General features: G+C 43.7%; 1 protein-coding gene across 5 annotated transcripts in view; it reads left to right on the top strand.

Moving 5' to 3' along the window:
• The window catches only part of LOC129714836 (disco-interacting protein 2 homolog C), a 540,592-nt gene that overhangs the window by 337,942 nt on the left and 178,603 nt on the right, over window positions 1-24,047 (top strand). For all 5 annotated transcript variants that reach the window (XM_055664689.1, XM_055664698.1, XM_055664678.1 and 2 more), the window contains 3 exons: window positions 1,621-1,752; window positions 17,633-17,752; window positions 19,379-19,576. In XM_055664689.1, the coding sequence (XP_055520664.1) occupies window positions 1,621-1,752; window positions 17,633-17,752; window positions 19,379-19,576 (450 nt within the window). The remainder of the gene's footprint in view (window positions 1-1,620; window positions 1,753-17,632; window positions 17,753-19,378; window positions 19,577-24,047) is intronic.

Below are 24,047 nucleotides of genomic sequence, written 5' to 3'. Positions count from 1 at the left end.
CCTGCCTGCACTCATACCATAACCCTCCATTCCCTTCTCATCCATATGCCTATCCAATTTATTTTTAAATGGGGCATTGGGGCATTGGGGTTGGGGCATTGAGTATAAGAGTCAAATAGTTTAGAAGGATGAAGGTGGATCTTATAGAAACATATAAAATTATAAAAGGACTGGACAAGGTAGATGCAGGGAAAATGTTCCCAATATTGGGCCAGTCCAGAACCAGGGGCCACAGTCTTAGAATAAAGGGAAGCCCATTTAAGACTGAGGTGAGAAAATGTTTTTTCACCCAGAGAGTTGTGAATTTATGGAATTCCCTGCCACAGAGAGCAGTGGAGGCCAAATCACTGGATGGATTTAAGAGAGAGTTAGATAGAGCTCTTGGGGCTAGTGGAATCAAGGGATATGGGGAGAAGTCAGGCACAGGTTATTGATTGGGGATGATCAGCCATGATCACAATGAATGGCCGTTCTGGCTCGAAAGGCCGAACGGCCTCCTCCTGCACTTATTGTCTATGTTTCTGTGGTCATCCCATTACAGGAAGGATGTGGAGTCTATGGAGAGGGTACAGAAGTGGTTTACCAGAATGCTGCCCAGATTAGAGAACATTGGGTATAAGAAGAGGCTGGAAAAACTCTTTTTTTGGAGGTTGAGGGGAGACCTGATAAAAACATATAAAATTATGAGAAGCATAGACAAAGTAGACAGTGGTGAAAAATGTTAATGACTAGAGGACACATCTTTAAGGTGAGAAGGAGAATGGTTAAAAGAGAAGCGAGGGGTCATATTTTTATAGAGAGAGTGGTGGGTGCCTGGAATGCATTGTCAACGAGAGGTCTTTTCTATATTCAAACTATTTGTGGCAAATTCATCTTAAGTTGTTGTTATTAAACATACAATTTAATAGAAACTGGATGCTGTGCTCAATTCCAAAAGTTGGTTCCATTGTCATCAAGGGAAATTAATATATTAAATAAATAGTGCTCATTGTGCTGCTAGGGGTGGTGGTAGAAACAGCTGTGATAATGGCGTTTAAGAGGTTTTTTAGGTAGCCACATGGATATGGAGGGAAATAAAGGGATATTCGGTAGTAAAGAAAGCAAACCCAATGCTCGCATTTATTTCAAGAGGGCTTGCATAATAAAACTGGGATGTAATGCTGAGGCTCTTTAAGGCGCCAATAAGGCCACATTTTGAATATTGTGAGCAATTTTGGAAGGATGTGCTGGCTCTGAAGAGGGTACAAGAATAATCCCAGGAAAGAGTAGATTAACCTATGATGAGCGTTTGTCGGCACTGGGCCTGTACTCGCTGGAGTTTAGAAGAGTGAATGGGGACCTCATTGAAACATACACAGAATAGTGAAAGGCTTGGATAGATTAGCTTGGCATCATGTTCGGCCCAGACTTTGTGGGCTGATGGTCCATTGATATATTGACATATTGTTTGACACATTGACAATGCTAAGCAAATTGTACTTTTCATCTACGAAATCTTGTATATGTGTTTAAACAAATGGTTTTTTAAGAAAGAGTAAATCACTGCTCTGAAGTCAGTGATTTAAAAATGTGTTTTTTTTTCTCCTTTGAATCATAATGTATAACCTTTTCCTCTATTAGAAAACCACTCCGCACCTCCAGATATCACCACTTACACAACAGAGCACTCAATACAAGTTGAACGGCCACAAGGATCAACAACAAGAACTATCCCAAAATATGGCAATGCTGAGCTAATGGAAACTGGTGATGGTAAGTTCTGCTCTACTAACGTTGGTGAGACCGCATTTAGAGTATTGTGTTCATTTTTGGGCACCGTGTTATAGGAAAGATATAGTCAAGCTTGACAGGGTTCAAAGAATATTTATGAGAATGTTGCCAGTACTAGAGGGTCTGAGCTATAGGGAGAGCTTGAGTAGGCTGGGACTCTATTCCTTGTAACACTGGAGGATGAAGGATGATCTTATTGAGATGTATAAAAGCATGAGAGGAATAGATCGGGTAGATGCACAGTCTCTTGCCCAGAGGACATTAGTTCAAGGGTGAAGGAGAAAAAATTTAATAGGAATCTGAGGGATAACATTTTCACACAAATGGTGGTGGGTTTATGGAACAAACTGCCAGAGGAGGTAGTTGAGGCGGGGACTATCCCTACGTTTAAGAAACAGTTGGACAGGTACATGGATAGGACAGGTTTGAAGGGATATGGACCAAGCGCAGGCAGGTGGGACGAGTGCAGCTGGGACATGTTGGCCGCTGTGGGCAAGTTGGGCTGAAGGACATGTTTCCACACTGTATCACTCTATGACTCTGTGACTTTTCCATCCTCTACACGGGCTATTTCTCATCGTTTAATGGGTATTAATGTTTTGCAAATGTGATTCTGAATTTCAAGTGAAATTTGTGAATGTGCTTGAACCAGCATAATTGATGGTCATAACTTCAAGTGTCCATTAATGTTAATGATTAATTTATTTATGTGATGATCAGAACCGTTTTAATAAATTGATCTTTTGACTAAGTGGTCATCCATCATTAGAAATTCTCATTGTGAAAAATGATGTCCTAGAAAAATGCTTATGTCAAAAAAATGAATACAAGGAGTTGCAAAGAATCTGGATCCATTTCGACATGATGTGGTGGATCAGTAGAGGCCGGTTCTTGGTGTGACACTTATGGAATTGGCATTTACACAACCAATCCTTGCCGGTTGGCATTACTGATTGCTGCTTGGAGATTATGAAAATGACTGTGCGCAGTGTATTTTTGCAGCCTTTCCTGAGCAATTCTGGAATCGCAGTAACACGTTCTCACCTGGATTATTGTGCACAGTTTTGGTCTCCTGAAAAATAGATACAGTTACATTGCAGGCACCACAAAGGTGATGCACACGGCTAATTCCTGGCAAGCGAGGGTTGTCCTTCTGAGAAAGTAAATATTCTGGGGCTGCCAGCACTGGTGTGGAAGAAGATAGTGATGGGGTTTAGAGGCTTTCAGATAGACACATGGAAATATGCAGGGGATGGAGGGATAGGGATCATGTGCAGGTAGAAGAGATTAGTTTGGCACATACTTGCTGCCAAAGGGCTATTCCTGTGCTGTACTGTTCTGTGTTCTATGTTTTTCATTTGCTAACCACAAAAGACTTTATCATCATCAGATCCTTAATGCAGTTGACATACTGGACCACTGCTTTTATGAGAATGTTGCCAGGACTCGAGGGTCTGAGCTAATGGGAAAGGTTGAGCAGGCTAGGACTTTATTCCTTGGAGCGTATGAGGATGAGGGGTGATCTTATAGAGTTGTACAAGATCATGAGAGAAATAGAATGGGTAAATGCACAGAGTCGTTTGCCCAGGATAGGGGAAGAGAGATTTAATAGGAATCCGAGGTGTAACATTTTTACATAAAGGGTGGTAGGTGTATGGAATGAGCTGCTGGTGGAGGTAGTTGGGGCAGGGACTATCATAACGTCAAAGAGACATTTGGACAGGAACATGGATAGGATAGAGGGAATTCTGTGGAATTCTTTGTCACAGAAGGCTGTGGAGGCCGTCAGTGGATAATTTTAAGGCAGAGATAGATAGATTCTTGATTAGTACAGGTGTCAGAGGTTATGGGGAGAAGGCAGGGGAATGGGGTTAGGAGGGGGAGATAGATCAGCCATGATTGAATGGCAGAGTAGACTTGATGAGCTGAATTCTAGTTCTATTCCTTATGACCTTAAATGGGACTGGCTTAGATGAGGGGCTGGTGTTTAAAAATAGAAAGGTTTGACAGCAAATATAGAGTGTTAGTGAGTGTTTGGAATACTGCGCAGAGTTTTGATCTATCCATCAAATGATTCTGGTGAAATTTAATGCAACACAAAGGAGATTCACTCGACTAATTCCGAGGATGAGAGGGTTCTCCTACCAAGAAAGACTAAATAATTTGATCCTGCATTCCTAGGAGTTCAGATAATCGAGAGATGACCATATTTAAACGTTTAAGATCCTGAGAGGGCTTGGCAGGCGAGATGTTGTGATGTTTTCACTAGTGCTCGAGTCTTGGACAAACTACAAAAATCGGGCTTGGTCATTTAAAACTGTTGACACAATTCTGCGTGCATGACACCTACCTCTCTGTGTAAAAACAAAAATTCCCATGTAAATCTCGTTTAAACTTTTCTCTTCTCACCGTAAACTGTGCCCTCTATTGTTTGAACGTTACCACCCTGGCATAAATATGAGGACTATCCTCCTTTTATTCCCTTGCACAATGTCATACACTTCTATTTGGCTTCACATTTGAACCTTCAGACAACCTAGGAGTTTCAAGTGTAGCATAATGTCCCTGTCCCACTTAAGTAACCTGAACGGAAACATCTGGAGACTTTGTGCCCCACCCAAGGTTTCCGTGCGGTTCCCGGAGGTTTTGGTCGGTCTCCCTGCCTGCTTCCACCACCTGCAACCTCCGGCAACCACCTGCAACCTCCGGGAACCGCACGGAAACCTTGGGTGGGGTGCAATGTCTCCAGAGGTTTGCGTTCAGGTTTCCTAAGTGGAACAGGGGCATAATTGTACAAGTAACATAGAAATTTCTTCCTCACAGAGGGTGTGAATCTTTCCCAGCGAGTGGTAAAATCTGGACCATGAGAAGTATTTAAAGTGGAGGTGGATCAAGATTTGATAAATTTGGGAAGAGAGGGACATGGAAAAATGGCATAAGTTGAGGGTGACATGGACCAACTATATATCATTTTAAATTGTGGGGTAGGCGTGAAGGGCCTATTGACCTGCTCTGCTCCTATCTTCTTATCTGAAAGAAGGGTTCCGGTCCGAAACCTATTCATTTTCTCCGGAGATACTGCCTGACCTACTAAGTTACTCCAGTCTGTCCTCCTATCTTCTTGTGTTCAGTTGAGTTTTCATTAAATTTCTCATTTTTATTTAATGTTTATTTAATATAACTAAATGGATTATGTTAAGTAGTGTAAACACTCAGTTGTCATTTCCTGTTATATGTTCTGGTGGGGGATTTAATAGAATAGACGTGTAAATATGGAACATGGAACAGGAAAGCATTGGAACAGCGCTTTAGCCCGTGATGTCTGTGATGACATTGACGACAATTGAAACTAATCTAATTATCTGCACACGGACTCTATCGCTCCATTCCATGCCTGTTCATATGCCCCTCTGAACGCCGCTTAAATTATGCCATTATTGTATCTGCTTGCCTTGCAACACCTCCATGGGCAGGGCATTCCTGGCATCTACCACTGAGTTTAAAAAATTTCCCATGTCCTGGGTGGCAGAGTGACGTGGGGCAGCACAGTGGCACAGCAATAGAGTTGCTGCCTTACAGCGTCAGACACCTGGCTACGGGTGCTGACTGTATGGAATTTAGACATTCTACCCCGTGACCGCGTGGGTTTTCTCCGGTTTCCTCCCACACTCCAAAAAAGTACAGGTTTGTAGGCTGATTGGCTGTGGTAAAATTGTAAATTGTCCCAAGTGTGTAGGATAGTGTTAGTGCACGGGGGTGGGGTTGTCGCTGGTCAGCTCGGACCCAGGGAACCAAAGGGCATGTTTCCACACTGAATCTCTAAAGTCTTAAAGGAAATCTCCTTTAAACTTTTCCCTTTTCATCTTAAACTATGTCCTCTATTGTTTGAACATTCCCACCATGGGAAAAAGATACGGAATATCCACCCTATCTATGATTTTCACAATTTTATACACTTTTATTTGGCTTCACATATTATCTCGTTTTTATTCAAACAATCTAAGAAATTAGTATAGCATAAATATGTAACACGCTTGCACATGAGTTTTTTTTATTCCTTTGTGTTGCAATTTCTTTGAAATCCTGATTGCAAAAGTCTCTGGATGCTAATGCCCTGAAACTCCCCACCATGGTATCAGTTCTATGAGCTCCTTTCTTCCAGATAATCTGCCCTGACCTTAGAAACTAGCTTTTAATTGAGCAATGTTTGTTGCTCTGAGCAATAACGGCGATATCAGCCATATGTTTAGTTTAGTTTAGAGATACAACGCAGAAACAGGGCCTTCGGCCCACCGAGTCCCCACCGACCAGCGATCCTTGCACACTAATACTATCCTACACGTACTACGTACAAACTCCGTTCAGACAGCACCCGCAGTCAGGATCGAACCCGGGCCTCGAGCGCTGTAAGGCAGCAACTCTACCACAGCAGCACAGTGCTGCTGGTCCTACTTCAAGTCTCCGGTCCCAATTGGAGTATTGCATGAAAATTACATTAATGCTGCTGAGGAGGAGTTTAATCCAGGAAAATAGGCATCAAAATAGAAGTTTAAATAAATAAATTTAAATCTTAACAATCCGTTCTGTCTCTGAGATTTTCGATATTGGATTCCATATCTGTTCAATTGGAAGAGGACCCCAGGTATTTGGAAAGGTTGGGTCTAATCTCATGCATCATCTGTGGGCCCCAATGCTCTGCTGCTTCATCTCAAATCAAATCAAATCAAAACATTTTGCTTTAAAAAATATGAAACATGATAGGAATTTGGCCAAACACTGCCTTGAGCTTGTTCTGCCATACAGTAAGGTCAAGGCTGATCTGATTATTTTGCCCTCCCCATCATTTGCCAGCCTGCTCCCCATAATTCTCGAGTCCCTTGTGGTCCCAACTCTATCTCTAACATGATTGTGTCTAATAACTGGACATGCGTGCCCTGGGGACGGGGTGTAGAGAATTCCATTGATTTGCCCTCTGGGAGAAGAAATTCCTGCTCCTCGGTCTTAAGTGGTTGATCCTTTAACCTGAGACAGCAACTCCACACTTGGAGAACCGTGTTCACAGCAACTTTAGAGGAGGGAGATCGCAAACCTGGCCAGAATTGCAAGGCATGTTATTAGTATTGCCTCTTGTTGTGTGTAATAGTACCTCTGAGGCGAAACCTGGAGAAACTTCACAAATCAACTTCAATTTAAATTGAAGGCACTTCTAAAAAGAAAAAGTTCAGTTTATTAACCTGTTGCGTATATAAATAAAACTGTGGATTAAAATTCAGAGGCTCCATCTTGGACACGCAGTTGATTGTCTAAAATGGCAAGTTAGCAAAAAATTGATTTTGTTTGTCTGTCCGCTTATGTGTGTGTGTGTCTGTAGATGTGTCTCTGTCTGTGTGTGTCTCTCTCTCTGTGTCATGTTTGACTCGGTGTGTGTGTTTTCTTTGGCTGTGTGTGTGTGTGTATGTGTCTTTGACTCTGTGTGTGTGTGTGTGTATGTGTGTCTTGTTCGGCTGTGTGTGTGTGTCTTGTTTGGCTGTGTGTGTCTTGTTCCGCTGTGTGTGTGTGTGTGTGTGTCTTGTTTGGCTGTGTGTGTGTCTTGTTTGACTGTGTGTGTGTGTCTTGTTTGGCTGTGTGCGTGTGTGTGTGTGAGAGAGAGAGAGAGAGAGAGAGATGGGAAAAGCCAATTTGCCTTAATGGGAGCAGACCAGTTTCACCTCTTGAGGAACTAATAGAGCTCTCACTGCTTCTCTGAATTAGACCAAAATCAATAAGGACAAAACCGTGACCTGCAAAAACAGGCTGCTTTGCTGAGGGTTTAGAGCTCGCAAAACTGTCGGACAACAACTTGCTGTATTATGGTTACCTTAATTCAATTTTGAGAATGATTACTTAATAAACCATTGCAGCACAAACCATGCGTAACTAAGAAAGAGCTATGCATTTGTTTCAGTGTGTAATAGTTTATCTTTTCTACAGGGAAGAGGCAATTGTAACTTTGGTCATTTTGATGGAGAAAATGAAACAAAAATGTAAATCAGTGATTTGCACTCAATAAACAGTTTGTGACACCAACATTGATAAATGATACAAATGAGCCAAGACCTAATTGAATGGAGGAGAGTGATTCAGGGGTTACATGGTCTTTTCCTGTTGTTTTTTCCATTCTGCAAGACAATCATATCCTTCAAAGATAAAAAAAGACTATTAATGTTTCCATTGTTTCCAGCATCTGGAACATTTTAGTTGTTTTTGGTTGTTTTGAGCATGTAAAGTGAAGCTAGGAATGATGTGTCGCCATGTTTTGGAGAATAGAGAGCTCAAATACTTGTCAATGTCACGGTGGCAGTCACGGTGGCACAGCGGTAGAGTTGCTGCCTTACAGCAAAATGCAACGCCAGAGACCCGGGTTCGATCCCGACCACGGGTGCTGTCTGTATGGAGTTTGTACGTTCTCCCCGTAATCTGCGTGGGTTTTCTCCGAGAACTTTGGTTTCCTCCCACACTCCAAAGACGTACAGGTTTGTAGGTTAATTGCCTTGATTAAAAAAAAAAGTAAAATTGTCCAAGTTGGCGATATGCAGAGTACTGCCCTGCCGACTACAAAATTCAGTAGGTTCATTGTTTATAGTTAAATTTAAACAAATGGCAGAGTACAGAATATTCATTTGAGTAAACTGTACAAATGTTGTAGATCAGGAACAGCTCAGTCTAATTCTTTTCCCCTGATTCCTGTGGTATCTTTGATTTTGAATGATTTGTGTGAATACATTGTTTAATGTCCTGCGCCATTAACACACGTGTAAATGTAGGTTTAGTCTATGTTTATTATTGTCATGTACCAAAATTCAGTGAAAAACATTGTTTTGCATGTCATGCAATCAAATCAGATATACTACACATAAATACAATAAAGCCAAACTCAAGTACAATAGGTAGAGCAAATGGAAAGATACAGAGTGCAGAATATAGTTCCCAACATTGTGGCCCAACAGTTCCAGACACAAAGTCCAATGTCCACAATGGGGTAAATTTGAATCAGACAGTACGCTAGTTATGGAAGGACCGTTCAGAAACCTGATAACAAAGGGGGAAGAAGCTGTTCCTGAGTCTAATGGTACATGCTTTCTGTGTCTTCTACATGATGGGAGCAGGGAGAAGAAGGAGTGAACAGGGAGGGGCAAAGTCTTCGATTATGTTGGCTGTTTTACTGATGCAGCACAAAGTGTAGATGGAGTGGATGGTGGTGAGTTTGGTTTGTGTGATGGACTGGACTCCATCCACATCTCTCCGCAGTTCCTTGGTGTGCTGGGCAGAGCAGTTCCCAACCAAGCTGTGATGCAGCCCGACTGTACGCTTTCCATGGTGCATCTGTAGAAGTTTGTAAGAGTCATTGGAGACAATTCATGCTCTGATGTTCCTGGATTCATGTGGAGATCATGATCGATTAGGGTGGCAAAGTAATACAGCTGGCAGAGGTGCTACCTCACAGCACCAGATACCCGGCTTTGATCCTAACTCCGGGTGCTGTCTGTGTGGAGTTCGCAAGTTCTCCCTGCGACTGCATGAACTTTCCCCCGAGTGCTTTGGCTTATTTCCACATCCCACATACGTGTGAGTTGGTAGGTTGATTGGCCACAGTAAATTGCCCCTATTGTGTGAGTGGATAGAATCTGGAGGCAAACAGAATGGGATTAATGTTAGACCACTGACCACTGATGGTCAGTGCAGACTTGACAGGTCGATGGGCATTGTATCTCTAAACTAAACTAAACTGGTCACAACAAACAACGCATTGTGACTTCAGAAAACAGACAGTAGTTTAACAAAAATATGGGTGCACTTAAAATGGCAGACAATCACCAAACATCAGTTTCATGAAGGGCAGCAAAAGCATGATGCATCAGCAGAAAGGAGAAACAGAAATGACATGTAAATTCAGAAATAACAAATGGGATCAGCAGTAAAGACATGGCCTCTACATGGAGAGACGGTGTATCCAAGGGGAAATTACAGACTAGGAGTTTGCATTATATCTGAAGAAGGGTTTTGGCCTGAAACGTTGCCTATTTCCTTCGCTCCATAGATGCTGCCTCACCCGCTGAGTTTCTCCAGCACTTTTGTCTACCTTGCATAATATCAAAGCTGATGTCAATAGGACTGAAGTGAATTGCAGGGTATCTTCACAGACATTGGAAATAGACTGAAGCAGCAAGATTTCAAGATGTGTCGGAAGGAACTGCAGGCCCTGGTTTGCACTGAAGATAGACACAAAATGCTGGAGTAACTCAGTGGGACAGGCAGCATCTCTGGATAGAAGAAATGGGTGACGTTTCGGGTGGAGACCATTCTTACGGCTGAGAGTTAGGGGAGAGGGAGACATAGAGACATGGAAGTGTAAATTTTGAAAACACGACACAGATCAAAGGTGTTTACCAGCATCTGCGGATCCTTCCTTCATATTCCTTCTGCCCAATTTGTCCATGCTGACCAAGGTGGCCCATATCCCTCCAAACGCATCCTATCCATGTACCTGTCCAAATGTCTTTTGAACGTCGTTATAGTTCCTGCCTCAACTTCCTATATTGGCAGCTCGTTCCATACACCCACCATCTTCTGTGTGAAAAAGTTGCCCCTCATGTTCCTACTAAATCTTTCCCCTCTCACCTTAAACCTTTGTCCTCTGGTTCTTGATTCCCCTAGTGGCGGAAGTGAACATGTTATTGCAATATAAATATTCTGCTGAAGATGCATGTCAAATGTAATGCACTGTGGTCAATTTGCCACATTTTGTAGCTGACGACACTTCTTCAGACGGGCAGAAGAGTCCCGACCTGAAATGTTACTTATCCATGTTCTCCAGAGATGCCGCCTGACCCACTAAGGTGCCCCTTCACTTTGTGTCTTTTTGCCATTCTGGGTGAGTTCCGTTTGCCTCCTACTTTGGTCCATATGCCTCTAAACCTTCCTATCCATATGTTGGTCCAAATGCCTTTTGAAGATCTACAAGAGAAATTTCAAGCTGCCTACTGATCAAGGATGTCCTCAGTAAGGTATTGGATTGTCAGCCCTTAGGTCCTGAGAAGATGAGCAAGATGAGTAAACTCAACATTGTAAACTTGAAAACTGTTAGAAGCTTCATATATTGGCCAGGTATTGACAACCAGGTATTGAAAGATCTAACATTCTGTGTAAAGGGCAGTACCAAATCACTAACAACATTAGTTTTTGCCAGAAACTTTACAGCAGCTTTCTCATCTTTATTGATAGTCACTTCAAATGGACAATGTAGGGTTGATGGGATTATGTGTGATGGCGGAATGTATATTTGAAGAGTTTAGTTCAGAGATTCCAGGTGGAAACAGGCCCTTCGGCCCACCGAGTCCTCACCGACCAGCGATCACCTGTATGCTGGTTCAATCTTACACACTAGGGGACAGTTTACAGAAGCCAATTAACCTACATACCTGCATGTCTTTGGAATGTGGGAGGAAACCGCAGCACCCAGAGGAAACCCATTCGGTCACTGGGAAAATGTACAGACAGCACCCTAATGCCCCTGTCCCACTTAGGAAACCTGAATGGGAACCTCTGAAGACTTTGCGCCCCACCCAAGGTTTCCGTTCAGTTCCCGGAGGTTCCCGGAGGTTTTTGTCAGCCTCCCTACCTGCTTCCACTGCCTGCAACCTCCGGCAACCACCTGTAACCTCCGGGAACAGCACGGAAACCTTGGGTGGGGCGCAAAGTCTCCAGAGGTTTCCGTTCATGTTTCCTAAGTGGGACAGGGGCATTAGTCAGGATTGAACCTGGGTCTCTGGCGCTGTAAGACAGCAGCTCTACTGTTGCGCCATGGTGCCACCTCTCCCGAGTTTAATTTGTGTTTTTGAAACACATGTTGAGCTGAGATAATGGTTCTGAATTCATGCCATTTCTCTTTGGAGGTTTTGTGAGATGCAGTGGCCTTGATTATGAATCCACCAACACCTTTGAGCCTCTAATGGTGCAGCTGAAAGTTCTGTGTGGTTTCTTTTGGAAGCATCAAAGGGGTGAGATGTCCAAGATTGGATAGGTTTATGTATAAATCATTGCTTAGCTCACTTCTTGATCAGGAACTTTAGAGCCTCATAATGCGGCCGAGTTATTGGTAAGTTACAAGCCTTGTATGTTTTGGAGTTTGTTCCTGCCTACCAGAGAGAAGACACTGCAGCAGACAGGAAAGTGAAATCATGATTTGCTCCATAACAACTCATGGGGAAATAACTAATTGACCCAGTCACAATGAAGGGATATATTTCCAGGTTAGAATGGTGTGTGACTTGGAGGACAACATTTGAATTTTATTCATTCAGTTTCCATTGGTACGGCACGGTGGCGCAACGGTAGAGTTTCTGCCTTACAGCATCAGAGAACTGGGTTCGATCCTGACTACGGGTGCTGTCTGTACTGAATTTGTACATTTTCCTTGGGACTGTGTGGGTTTTACTGGGTGCTCTGATTTCCTCGCATATTTCAAAGACGTGCAGGTTTGTAGGTTAATTGGCTTCTGTAAATTATCCCTACTGTGTAGGATGAGAAAATGGCCTAACATAGAACTGGTGTATGGATGATCTTTGGTCAGCATGAACTCAGAGGGCAGAAGGGTCTTTTTCTATGCTGTATCCCTGAAATTAAAACTAAAATTATAAATGTCTAAGTTCCATTGATAGTTCTAACTTCTTTTGCACAATAGCTGTAAAAATACCTTTTATAATTGCAACAGAAATAGTTCATGCCCAGTTACACTCTTGCCATTGATGAAGATTAACATAGCCTGAAATTAATCTTAAGATTGCAGAACAATAGCCATTGACGATTGTGAGATGGAAGCTGCATCTTGTACTAGTTTGTTGAACTGCTCCCGTAAATCGTGTTCCCTTTGCTTTCCCCAAACAAAAAAGTAACTGAGAACACTTCTGTTATCTGTTCCCAAGGCGGTTAAAGTTTTGCATAATAATCTAATTGGTATGCACCGAGAGCAGTGAGATCACAAGAAAACGCTCACGGGTGGCACGGCGCAACAGTACAGTTGCTGCCTTACAACGCCAGAGACCCAGGTTCGATCCTGACCACGGGTGTGTCTGTACGGAGTTTGTACATTTTCCCCGTGACCTACGTGTGTTTTCTCCGGGTGCTCCGGTTTCCTCCAAAGACGTACAGGTTTGTAGGTTAATTGGCTTGGTATATTTGTAAATTGCCCCTAATGTGTGTAGGATAGTGTCAGTGTGTGAGGATGGTTGCTTGGCGTGGACTGAAGGACCTGTCTCCCTGCTGTATCTCTAAACTAAACTAAACTAAAATCATCAGCAGTGCAAACTGAATTGCCATTTCTAATGATATTGTCCACTTCCAAATGAATCATTTGGATCCTTTAAGGTTTTACATCAGAGTTTTAAAAAAAGCATTTGTCACAATTGCCAGCTGTGTTTAATTTTAGTGCAAAACCACAACAGCCAGCATCTCATTGCCAATATTTTGTTATGCTTAGCCAACAATGGTTCTTTTTTTTAAACAGCAATGGAATTATTGTTTGGCTTCCTTGCATTACTTTCCATATCAAGAATTTTCAAATATGCCTTTACATAGAAAATAGCCAGGAGATTAGTTGGTTACTATTAATACAGTTTAGCATAAAGCAGACACTACAAGAAAGATGCAAAGCCACTTTGCCAAGTATTGACAACTATCATAAGGTCTTGTGAAGGCGTAGAATTAGCCATTCGGCCCATCAAGTCTACTCCGTCATTCAATCATGGCTGATCTATCTCTCCCTCCGAACCCCTTTCTCTGGCGATCTCCCCATAACCTCAGAGACCTGTACCAGTCAAAAATCTATCTATCTCTGCCTTAAAAATATCCACTGTCTTGGCCGTACAGCCTTCTACGGCAAAGAATTCCACAGATTCACCACCCTCTGACCAAAGATATTTCTCCTCATCTTCCTAAATGAACGGCCTTTAATTCTGAGGCTATGACCTCTAGACTCTCCCACAAGTGGGAACACCATCTCCACATCCACTTTATCCAAGCCTTTCACTATGTATGTTTCAACAAAGTCCCCCCCCCCCCCCCCCCCCCCCCCTCATTCTTCTAAACTCCAGTGAGTACAGGCCCAGTGCCGACAAATGCTCATCATAGGTTAACCTCATTCCTGGGATCATTCTTGTAAACCTCCTCTGGACCCTCTCCAGAGCCAGCACATCCTTCCCCAGATGTGGTGCCCAAAGTTGCTCACGATATTCCAAATGTGGCCATCGCGTTAGATATGCTAGATGCTGATTTTTATTGTTGAGCTGATCCTTCTATATGGGACTAGGGGATTTTATGTGTTCGGCACGGACTAGAAGGGTCGAGATGGCCTGTTTCCGTGCTGTAATTGTTATATGGTTATATGGTTCTAACCAGCAGGAAGGTATTTCAATGCTAGAATTCCCAATCGTTAGTTTCTCAGCACAATTACATTTCTGCTTTGAAGCAATCCTCCAGTCCTTGGGTTTCTCTGCAAAGTGGCCACCACTATTACCCATGTCAGAAAACAAACAAACTGCTGAAGGAAGTCCATGGGTTGAACAGCATCTGTGAGGGCAGAGGGAGACCCGGGGGGGGGGGGGGGGGGGGGGGGGGGGGGGGTGGTCTGTGGAGAGGAGAAAGAGTAACTATTGATGTTATGAATCAGAACCATGCATCAGGACTGAGAGGAAAGACCAGCCTGAATATAGAAGAGAGGGAGAAATGAGACATGGGCCAGGAAGTGGCAGATGAACCAAGGAGAGGTGAAGGATAATGGGTGGATTATCCATGCACTGAAGATGATCAGTTATGACATAAATACCTTGCAATTTACCTGTGTGGCAGATAAACTGATATCCCACAAGCATTAGGTCTGAATGGATCAGGTTGAATGTGCAGATCCTGTTGCTCCTTGATGTTGATTTACTGTCATTGTGGGTGCAGGTATACCCTGAGATTTCACTGGAGAGGTATTGGCATTAGTTAATTATTGTCACGGATATTGAGTTACAGTGAAAATCTAGCTTTGCGTGCCTTCCAGGCAAATCATATTCTACATGAGCACAATCAACCTACACACCAGAAGACATAGGAGCAGAATTAGGCCATTCAGCCCAACGGGTCTATCCCACTATTCATTCCATGCTGACCTATTTTTCTCTCTCAACCCCATTCTCTTGAGAGGACCATGCTGACTGGCCTATTTTATCATTGTGTCAAGTCAAGTCCAGAGAGTTTATTGTCTAGTGTCCCAGATACGACAATGAAATTCTTGCTTGCTGCAGCACAACAGTATATTGTAGGCATAAATACAGAACAGATCAGTGTGTCCATATACCATTGAATATATATATATATATATATATATCTATATATACACATAAATAAACAGATACATAGTTTTTTGGTTCAGTTTGTTTGAGTTGTGTTTAATAGTCTGATGGCTGTGGGGAAGAAGCTGTTCCTGAACCTGGATGTTGCAGATTTCAGGCTCCTGTACCTTCTACCTGACGGCAGCGGTGAGATGAGTGTGTGGCCAGGATGGTGTGGGCCCTTGATGATGTTGGCAGCCTTTTGAGGCAGCGACTCAGAAGCCTCATCCTTAATAATGGACTCTAAAATGTTACCCACCACAGAAATCAGACACACAGCGCTATTATTTCCTTTCTTATGCCTCACTTCCTTCTTAAACTGTGGTTCCATTTTTTCATTTTCTAGTCCTCTGCAACCATTCCTGACGGATGCTTGAAAGATCAGTACTAATGCCTCCACAATCTCTCCAGCTATCTCTCTCTCTCTCTGAACCCTGGGGCATAGTCCATCAGGCCCAGGTGACCGTTCCACCTTCAGAACTTTCAGCTTCCCAAGCACCTTCTCCTCAATAATAGCGACTGCATTCACTTCTGCCCCCTGGCTCTCTTCAACGTGTGGCACATTGTTGGTGTCTTCCACTGTTAAGACGGACGTAAAAAGATGTGTTCAGTTCATCTGCTGTGTCTTTGTTCTCCATTCCCACTTCTCCAGTGTCACTCGGCCCACCTAGTCCACGCCGACCACCGATCACCCGTACACTACCCACTAGGGACAATTTACAATTTTTACTGAAGCCAATTAACCTACAAATCTGTACATCTTTGGAGTGTGGGAAGAAACCGGAGCACCCGGAGGGAAACACACAATGTACAAACTCCCTAAAGACAGCACCCATAGTCGGGATTCAAACCGGGACTCTGGCGCTGTAAGGCAGCAACTCTACCGCTGTGTCACTGAGCCAGCCATACTTGACCCACCTGGCCGTGTTTGGACCATATATAATATATATAATAATAATCTTATTTATATAGCACATTTTTAGTCAACTTGCATTGACCCCAAAGTGCTTCACATAATTACATTACATTTTACACACAGGCAAAGGTGGGTGAAGTGTCTTGCCCCAAGGACACAACGACAGTATGCACTCCAAGCGGGATTCGAACCGGCCTACCTTCCGGTCGCCAGCCGAACACTTAGCCCATTGCGCCATCTGTCGTCCCAACGTCCCATATCCCTCACAACCTTTCCCATCCATTCCTTCTGAAGATAGACAAAGCAACAATAGCAGTGCATCCAATGGCCTGGTGCAGAAGAAGAAGGGGCCCGACCCAAAATGCCACACATCCATGTTCTACAGATATGCTGCCTGACCCGCTGCGTTACTCCAGTGCTCTCTGTCCACTGGTATCAGCATATGTTTAACTTTGATTTACGAGGTTTAAGGTGAAGGGGAGAAGATTTAATTGGAATCTGAGGGGTAACCTTTTTCACACAAAGGGTGGTGGATGAATGGAACAAGCTGCCAGAGGAGGTAGTTGATGCTGGGACTATCCCAATGATTAAGAAACAGTTAGAGAAATAAATGGATAGTGTAGGAAGGAACTGCAGATGCTGGTTTAAATCGAACATAGACACAAAATGCAGGAGCAACTCAGCGGGACAGGCAGCATCTCTGGAGAGAAGGAATGGGTGACGTTTAAGGTCGAGACCCTTCTTCAGACTGATCAATGAGTGACTTTCAGGTTGACACCCTTCCTCAGACTGACCCTTCAGACTTCAGAGGTATACGGATAGGACAGGTCTGTAGGGATATGGACCAAATGCGGGCAGGTGGGACTATTGTAACTGGGACATGTTGGCCAGTGTGGACAAGTTGGGTCGAAGGGCCTGTTTCCATGCTGTATGACCCTATGCTCTTTTGAAGCACGAAGGCCAGCTTTCTTCATTCGGGCCATCCTTTATTGCAAGAGCCTGATTCAAGATTATAACTGTTCAGTAGAGTCACTGACGAACAGCACATTTTGCCACAATGTTTCTAGATTCTGTCCAGATTGGTAAAGAACGCAGATAACTGGCACATTCAAGGTTAGCGAGCTGCATGCTGAGGGGTGCACCGAAGCTTGCTGTAGCTACCACAAAGCGTTTGTGGGTAAGGACTTCCATCTAAGGTTCTGCCACAATTGTCACCGAGATGCTGGGTCCTGCAGAGCTGCAAGTGTAAACACCTTATCGAAGTATTGCTTAAAGAGGAGACCCGCGTGCTATCGATGCATTGTAACAGCACACATTAGTTTGACGGCTCCGTGAATGAAAGGAAAGAGGTGAACTAATTTCACTGCATTTCCTGGCTATATTTGTTTATGAATGAAGTATATATTTAAAATTGTAAACATGGTGAAAACGTGCTGGAATAATTGTACCAGCTCTGCAGCACTGACCACCACCTGGCAGGAGTAGACAGACCCTGTCCCTCACCAACCCAATTGATTATTTGAATCCTCCTGTGTAGGAGTCCCAGTCAGCAGCCGCGTCTCTGCCAAGATCCAACAGCTTGTCAACACCTTGAAGCGGCCAAAGCGGCCGCCATTACGGGAATTCTTCGTCGATGATTTTGAAGAACTACTGGAAGGTAAGCGCAGTCTGATTAGTGCTTCATACTTAGTTTTGGAATCACTATAAAGGCACCAGCGCCTAAAAAGCTGATGGTTCTGGAGTTCATGTGCAAAGACTGAGTGATGTTAAAATATATTGGAAGGCATTCGTCCCAGTCCCAATCCATGCCAGGGTCTGCTACCCTTCAGAGAGAGTACAGAGGAGATTTACTAGAATGTTGCCTGGGTTTCAGCAACTAAGTTACAGAGAAAGGTTGAACAAGTTAGGGCTTTATGCTTTGGAGCGCAGAAGGTTAAGGGGGGACTTGATAGAGGTTTTTAAAATGATGAGAGGGATAGACAGAGTTGACGTGGAAAAGCTTTTCCCACTGAGAGTAGCGAAGATTCAAACAAGGGGACATGACTTGAGAATTAAGGGACTGAAGTTTAGGGGTAACATGAGGGGGAACTTCTTTACTCAGAGAGTGGTAGCTGTGTGGAATGAGCTTCCAGTGAAGGTGGTGGAGGCAGGTTCGTTTTTATCATTTAAAAATAAATTGGATAGTTATATGGACGGGAAGGGAATGGAGGGTTATGGTCTGAGCGCAGGTAGATGGGACTAGGGGAGATTATGTGTTCGGCACGAACTAGAAGGGTCGAGATGGCCTGATTCCGTGCTGTAATTGTTATATGGTTATATGGTTATAGTTCCATGACCATCTTCAGCTCTCAGTCTCCTGATGGCTTCAGGCCACACGATTTTGAGTTTTTCTTCCTTTGTGATCTCTTTCTTTCCTCCTTATTTAACCAGTGTTAGACCAGTAACCATCTAAAATGCTGGGCTTGCACTTGCCAGGTTCAATAGGCAGAATTCCTAGTGTAATTGCCGGGGAATGATAGATGTTCTTACTCTGCTTCACAGGGCTCTCGAGACCACGGTGCACTGGTCGTGCTGATCAATTTTTCAGAATTTGAATTGAATTGAATTGAATACCTTATTGTCACAGTGAAATTCTTTGCTTGCATACCCAAGATATGTAAATAGATGCCACATACGGCACTGCCAGATTTACAGAGTATCTGCGCCAGGCCCCCCTTTGTTCTTCTCCCCTGCCCCCCCCCCCCCATTTAAGAATAAGGAGTAAGCCATTTAGAACGGAGATGAGGAAACACTTTTTCACACAGAGTTGTGAGTGTGGAATTGTCTGCCTCGGAGGGCGGTGGAGGCAGGTTTCAAGAGAGAGCTAGATAGGGCTCTTAAAGATAGTGGAGTCAGAGGATATGGGTAGAAGGCAGGAACGGGGTACTGATTGGGGATGATCAGCCATGATTACCTTTAATTGGGGTACTGGATTGAAGGGCCGAATGGCCTACTCCTGCACCTATTGTTTATTGTCGGGCGGGCTTCCAACGCCGGGTCCCCTTTGTTCCCCCCCCCCCCCCCCCCCCCCCCCCCCCCCCCCCCCCCCCCACGGTGGATCTGGTGACCCTCTGAGTATCTTCGATCGTGCTTTACTGCCTGTACCTTGCACTAAACATTATTCCCTTATCATGTATCTGTGCACTGAGAATGGCTTGAATGCAATAATGGATTGTCTTTCCGCTGACTGGTTAGCTTGCAACAAAAGCTTGGACGAAACTCTAAACTGTAACTTCTCTTGCAGTTCAACAGCCAGACCCTAACCAGCCGCGGCCAGAAGGAGCCCAGATGTTGGCCATCCGGGGAGAGCAGCTGGGTGTAGTGACTAACTGGCCACCTTCGCTAGAGGCAGCTCTTCAACGTTGGGGCACCATCTCTCCAAAAGCACCTTGCCTGACAACCATGGACACGAATGGGAAACCACTCTACATTCTTACATACGGTACTTAGATATGTGTAGTCCAGCTCTTTTGGTTGCATGCAACCCAGAAAGGTCGCCCATTCCTTCTCTCCAGAGATGCTGCCTGTCCCGCTGAGTTACTCCAGCTTTGTGTGTCTTATCATCGGTTTAAACCAGCACCTTCCTACACATGCAACAGGAATGACTGTGCAGTCAGTCTGACTTTTGTAAGGTTGATGTCGGATTATTTTCTGCATGTGGATAAGACTTCAAGTGCGTCAGTGTTGCTGTGCAGTGGGCGTGTACAATTCCAGCCGTGCATAGTGCAATGTAGTAGCAAGCTCTTACCTCCAGTGCAGTGTGGGTGTGTGGTCTGCTGGAGGCTGCCATTCATTCATCACTTAGCTTCACGCACGATGTACCTGACTAATTCTTCTGGTGGAATCCCCCACGGAGTTGAAGAATAGAACATTTTTAGGTGGGTAGAGGGGGGAAGCTTATTTTATTCCCACAGCAACCATTTTGAAACAGGAAGTTTGACAGATGATGATGGCGATGATACTTTGCCGCATGTACCCATGTACCTAGGTACAGTGAAATTCTTTGTTTTCCATACAATCCAGTAAAATCATAGCACAACCATAGATAAGTACAAAATTCCAATGATTGTATTGGAATAAGACTGAGACAGTGCACAAAGAGTCGCCACGTTTCTGACACCAGCAAAGTTTCAATGTTCTAAATAGAGCAGGGTTATCTTGGCCTTAAAGGCCTGTTGTCCTGGCGGCACCGATCAATTTCAAAGTCAAAGTATCCTTTATTGTCATTCAGAAATGACGTTGCCTTGCAGTCATACATGTGATAAAAAACAAAACACACAATAAACACAAATTTAACATCCACCACAGTGAGTTCACCAGGCACCTCCTCACTGCGATGGAAGGCAAAAGTCTTAAAGTCTTTGTCTCTTCCCTCCTTGTTCTCGCTCTGCGCTGAGGCGATCCAGGCCTCCGATGTTGTCACCCACTGGGCCCGCGGCCGAGCCTCCGAAGTCGGGCCGCCACCGCCGGAACGCTGGAACGCCGCCACAGCTCTGTAGTCGGGTCCGCCGCCGCTGCCGGAATGACGCCACAGCCCCGATGCCGCCAGCTCCGCCATTAGGCTTCAGCGCAGATGGAGATGGAGACAGGGGACACGACAAGAAAAAGTCGCATCCCCCCTGAAGGGAGAGACTAAAGCCATGTTTCTCCCACCCCCCCCACACATACACACACATACACGACCTAAATAAACTAAATTTAACTGAAACAGACAAAAGAAAACAACAACAAAAATAAAAAACTGACGAACTGCAGGCGAGCCGCAGCTGCCAGGCAGCGCCGCCACATCCGGAATTTCCCCGTCTGCCGCCATCTTTGTGGGATGTGGGTTAGCGGGGTTTTGTGAGGGGCCACTTTATACCATGAAGAGGGGATGGGGTGATTCAGAGTGAAAGGAACAAATTCCACTTGGGGTTAGTGGGGGTTAGTGGGGGGGGGGGGGGGGGGGGGGTATAACGAAAATGTTCTATTTCTAAGCCTGATGTTAACTGTTTAAAATGGAGTTAGGGTCTGAGTTGCTGCAATGTTATGGATCTCTGACACCATAGTAACCCGATCCATTTCCTGGGATGTAAAGTGTCCACAATAAATGTCATTATTAGTCTAATTAAGTGCATTGCCATTCATCACTTTCAGATGACATTTAAAATTAATCAAGGAATAATAATCCTGACACCATTTTTGTTTTTGTGGTACAGTTAAACTAAAGCTACTGCATATTAATTTCAGCTCCATTTTGTAGTGGTGATGATTTTTGTTTACGGATGAGATTTTGCATATCAGTCACTTTCAGCAGAGAGGTGATCCCTGAAATAATTAGTTTCATTTGATATTGGATTAGAAGGACTGGTTTTAGTTATCAATGAAATCTTTATTTCCTTTTGAATTCTCAGTTCTTTTTCTGTAGAATGTGGGTAAATTTGACTTCTTTGTTGGGGTGTACAATTGACATCAAATTGTTTACAACTATTTCTAGACTTCAACTTGGATGAAGCAATTACTGTGTTGTGGTAAGAGAATATCAACAGGAGGGTACACAGGTGATATGAGGTTGAGATTTTAAATTAGTTGTGATCCTGGTTTTTGTGACATTGATCTCCTGAGTGAGCTATCTTTTCGCATCTTCTTCCAGAATAGTTTCCATATTTTACTGAAAAATGTAAAGGTCCACCACTGATTTTCTGGCAACTGGTGGTCCGACACCTCATTTCATCCAAACAAGATTACGAGAGTGCACTTGAAATTTCCTTTGGACGTCCCCGTCCCCCCCGAAAATGTGACGACTAGGCTGGGAGTGGCGGCCGACCTCATCGGGACTTGCGCGCCGATCGGTGGGTCATATGTGTAGCCCCTGCGGCTGGTGCTCTCGAACTCTGGCCCAGCCGGAGCCGGCAGATCCGGTCCCATGGCCGACTTGCCAAGGTCGACTTTGAGGGTTGGTATCTCAGCCCATCGGCGGCCTCGGGGGACCATCATTGTACCGTTTAACTCCGCTCGGAGGCCTTGACCTCTGTTAGTCCGGCAGAACGGATAATCCTGAAAGGCTCATGACACAAGGGTGCCAGAAAATTGGTGGTGGATCTGTGTCTATTTTTGTTGCATTGCGTCATACATCGATTTAATGGTCAATTAAATCAAAATGACTGCAAATCTATAGTGACGTTAATTTAAAACTTTCTAGCTTGTTGGTGATTATATTCAAATATGCACACAGATAATGAATTACATTTTAAAAGAAAATCCAAATTTGTCTCGTTATTTTGAACTATGCATTAGGAGAAACAAAGTAAAACGCATGCCTTTTCGTCACTCTTGGACATTTCAGGCTTTGCGGAATTGATCAAATCCCATTGCAAGGTTTGGAATGTTGAGATTCAGTGCAAGAAAAATATGCTAAAAATTAGTGTTTTTGTGAATCAGTACAAGGAGCTAATTGTACAACATTATCCTGTTAATGTCATTTAAGTGACATGTAGTAATTGACTTCCATTTTAAGAATCTAATGTGGTGTATTACATGCAGCGTGATTCATTCCAATCTCTGATAACCTTGCAAATAACAAATGTGCTTCAGTGACAAGTATGCAAGGAAGGCAAAGATCACTTATTAGGATGTTGTTTTGGAATCTGTCCAGGTTTCTTGTAAAGTCGTTGCATTAGCCTGCCTTCCAGGGACAGTGCATGGTATTATCAGACACATATTTATCACAGCATTAAGCAGCTCACATCAGGAGGGGAAAAAGGTGAAACGCTGAAAGCTCATATGGAATCCAAGATTTCTTTAGAATGAAAGACTAGAAACAGATCATTTTTGTTACAGCTCATGGATTGATACTAGTATTTGCTTTGAAGTGGGCAAGCTAGAAGGATATTATACTCTAGTCTATCTGTAGATAGACAAAGTCTCTGAAACTCTGAAGATCCGTTCTCACAGCCGACATGTGATGCCGACTTTGTGGTATGATATCTGTGCCCCTCGGCTGCGTGGACTTCTCTTGGAGGCTGTGACCCGGCAAAACGGAAAATCCAGAATGGCTCTGGAATCAAGATACCGGAAAATCGGAGGTGGATCTGCAGCATTTTTTACAATAGTACCACTCAATTTTGCCAGACTCCTGTAATTAATTGAAATATTTAGGGAACAAAGAACCTGAACAACATGGATGAGGTTAGTTGTTAGCTTTACTGGAATTGGCTTGTGTGACAGAAGATTTGTTTAAATTACCACGGAGCTCCTATGGTAAATAGGGTTAAATTGCGCCGACATAATTTGCTTCAGATCATAATCCAGTAGATGGAGGGGAGCAGTTCAATTTCACCCAGTACAGTATTTGCACCTGGAAGTGGCTGTGATCGATTTTACACTTCAATTCAATTGCACTTCACACAAATAAGTACACTAAATGATTGAATTTCTAGGCTAATCTGTTTCACCGAACACTTAACTTCTATTTTGTTTGCAATCTGTTTGCATCGGTGAAATTTGATAATTGTCGTGAAATTGCATCTATTCTGAACGCGGGGCAGATGATGGCCAAAATATTATTGGTTTCAAAGGTCACTTCTAACGCATTAGAAGTGCATTATTGACCAGGTTAATTGATTTGTTCATTTTGCTTTCTTTGAGCTGCAAAGAAAGCTCCTTTGCAAATTATTCATTAGCTTTCAATGCAAAACTTTAACCACAAACACGCCAAGGAAACAGAAGAAGTGTCCATTGGGTGAGCCACTCACTGAAGGCTGACACTTTCGTACATAGCTGTATTGTGTCCACAGAGTATTGTGTTCAGTTCTGGGCACCATGTTACAGGAAAGATATAGTTAAGCTTGAAAGGGTTCGGCGAAGATTTACAAGGTTGTTTTCAGGACTAGAGGGTGTGAGCTATAGGGAGAGGGTGAGTGGGCTGGGTCTCT

This window comes from Leucoraja erinacea, chromosome 2 (genome assembly GCF_028641065.1).
Source record: "Leucoraja erinacea ecotype New England chromosome 2, Leri_hhj_1, whole genome shotgun sequence".
In the NCBI taxonomy this organism is placed as follows: domain Eukaryota; kingdom Metazoa; phylum Chordata; class Chondrichthyes; order Rajiformes; family Rajidae; genus Leucoraja; species Leucoraja erinaceus.
The sequence above is the reverse complement of the archived record's forward strand: the minus strand, read 5'-3'. Positions and strand labels throughout refer to the sequence as shown.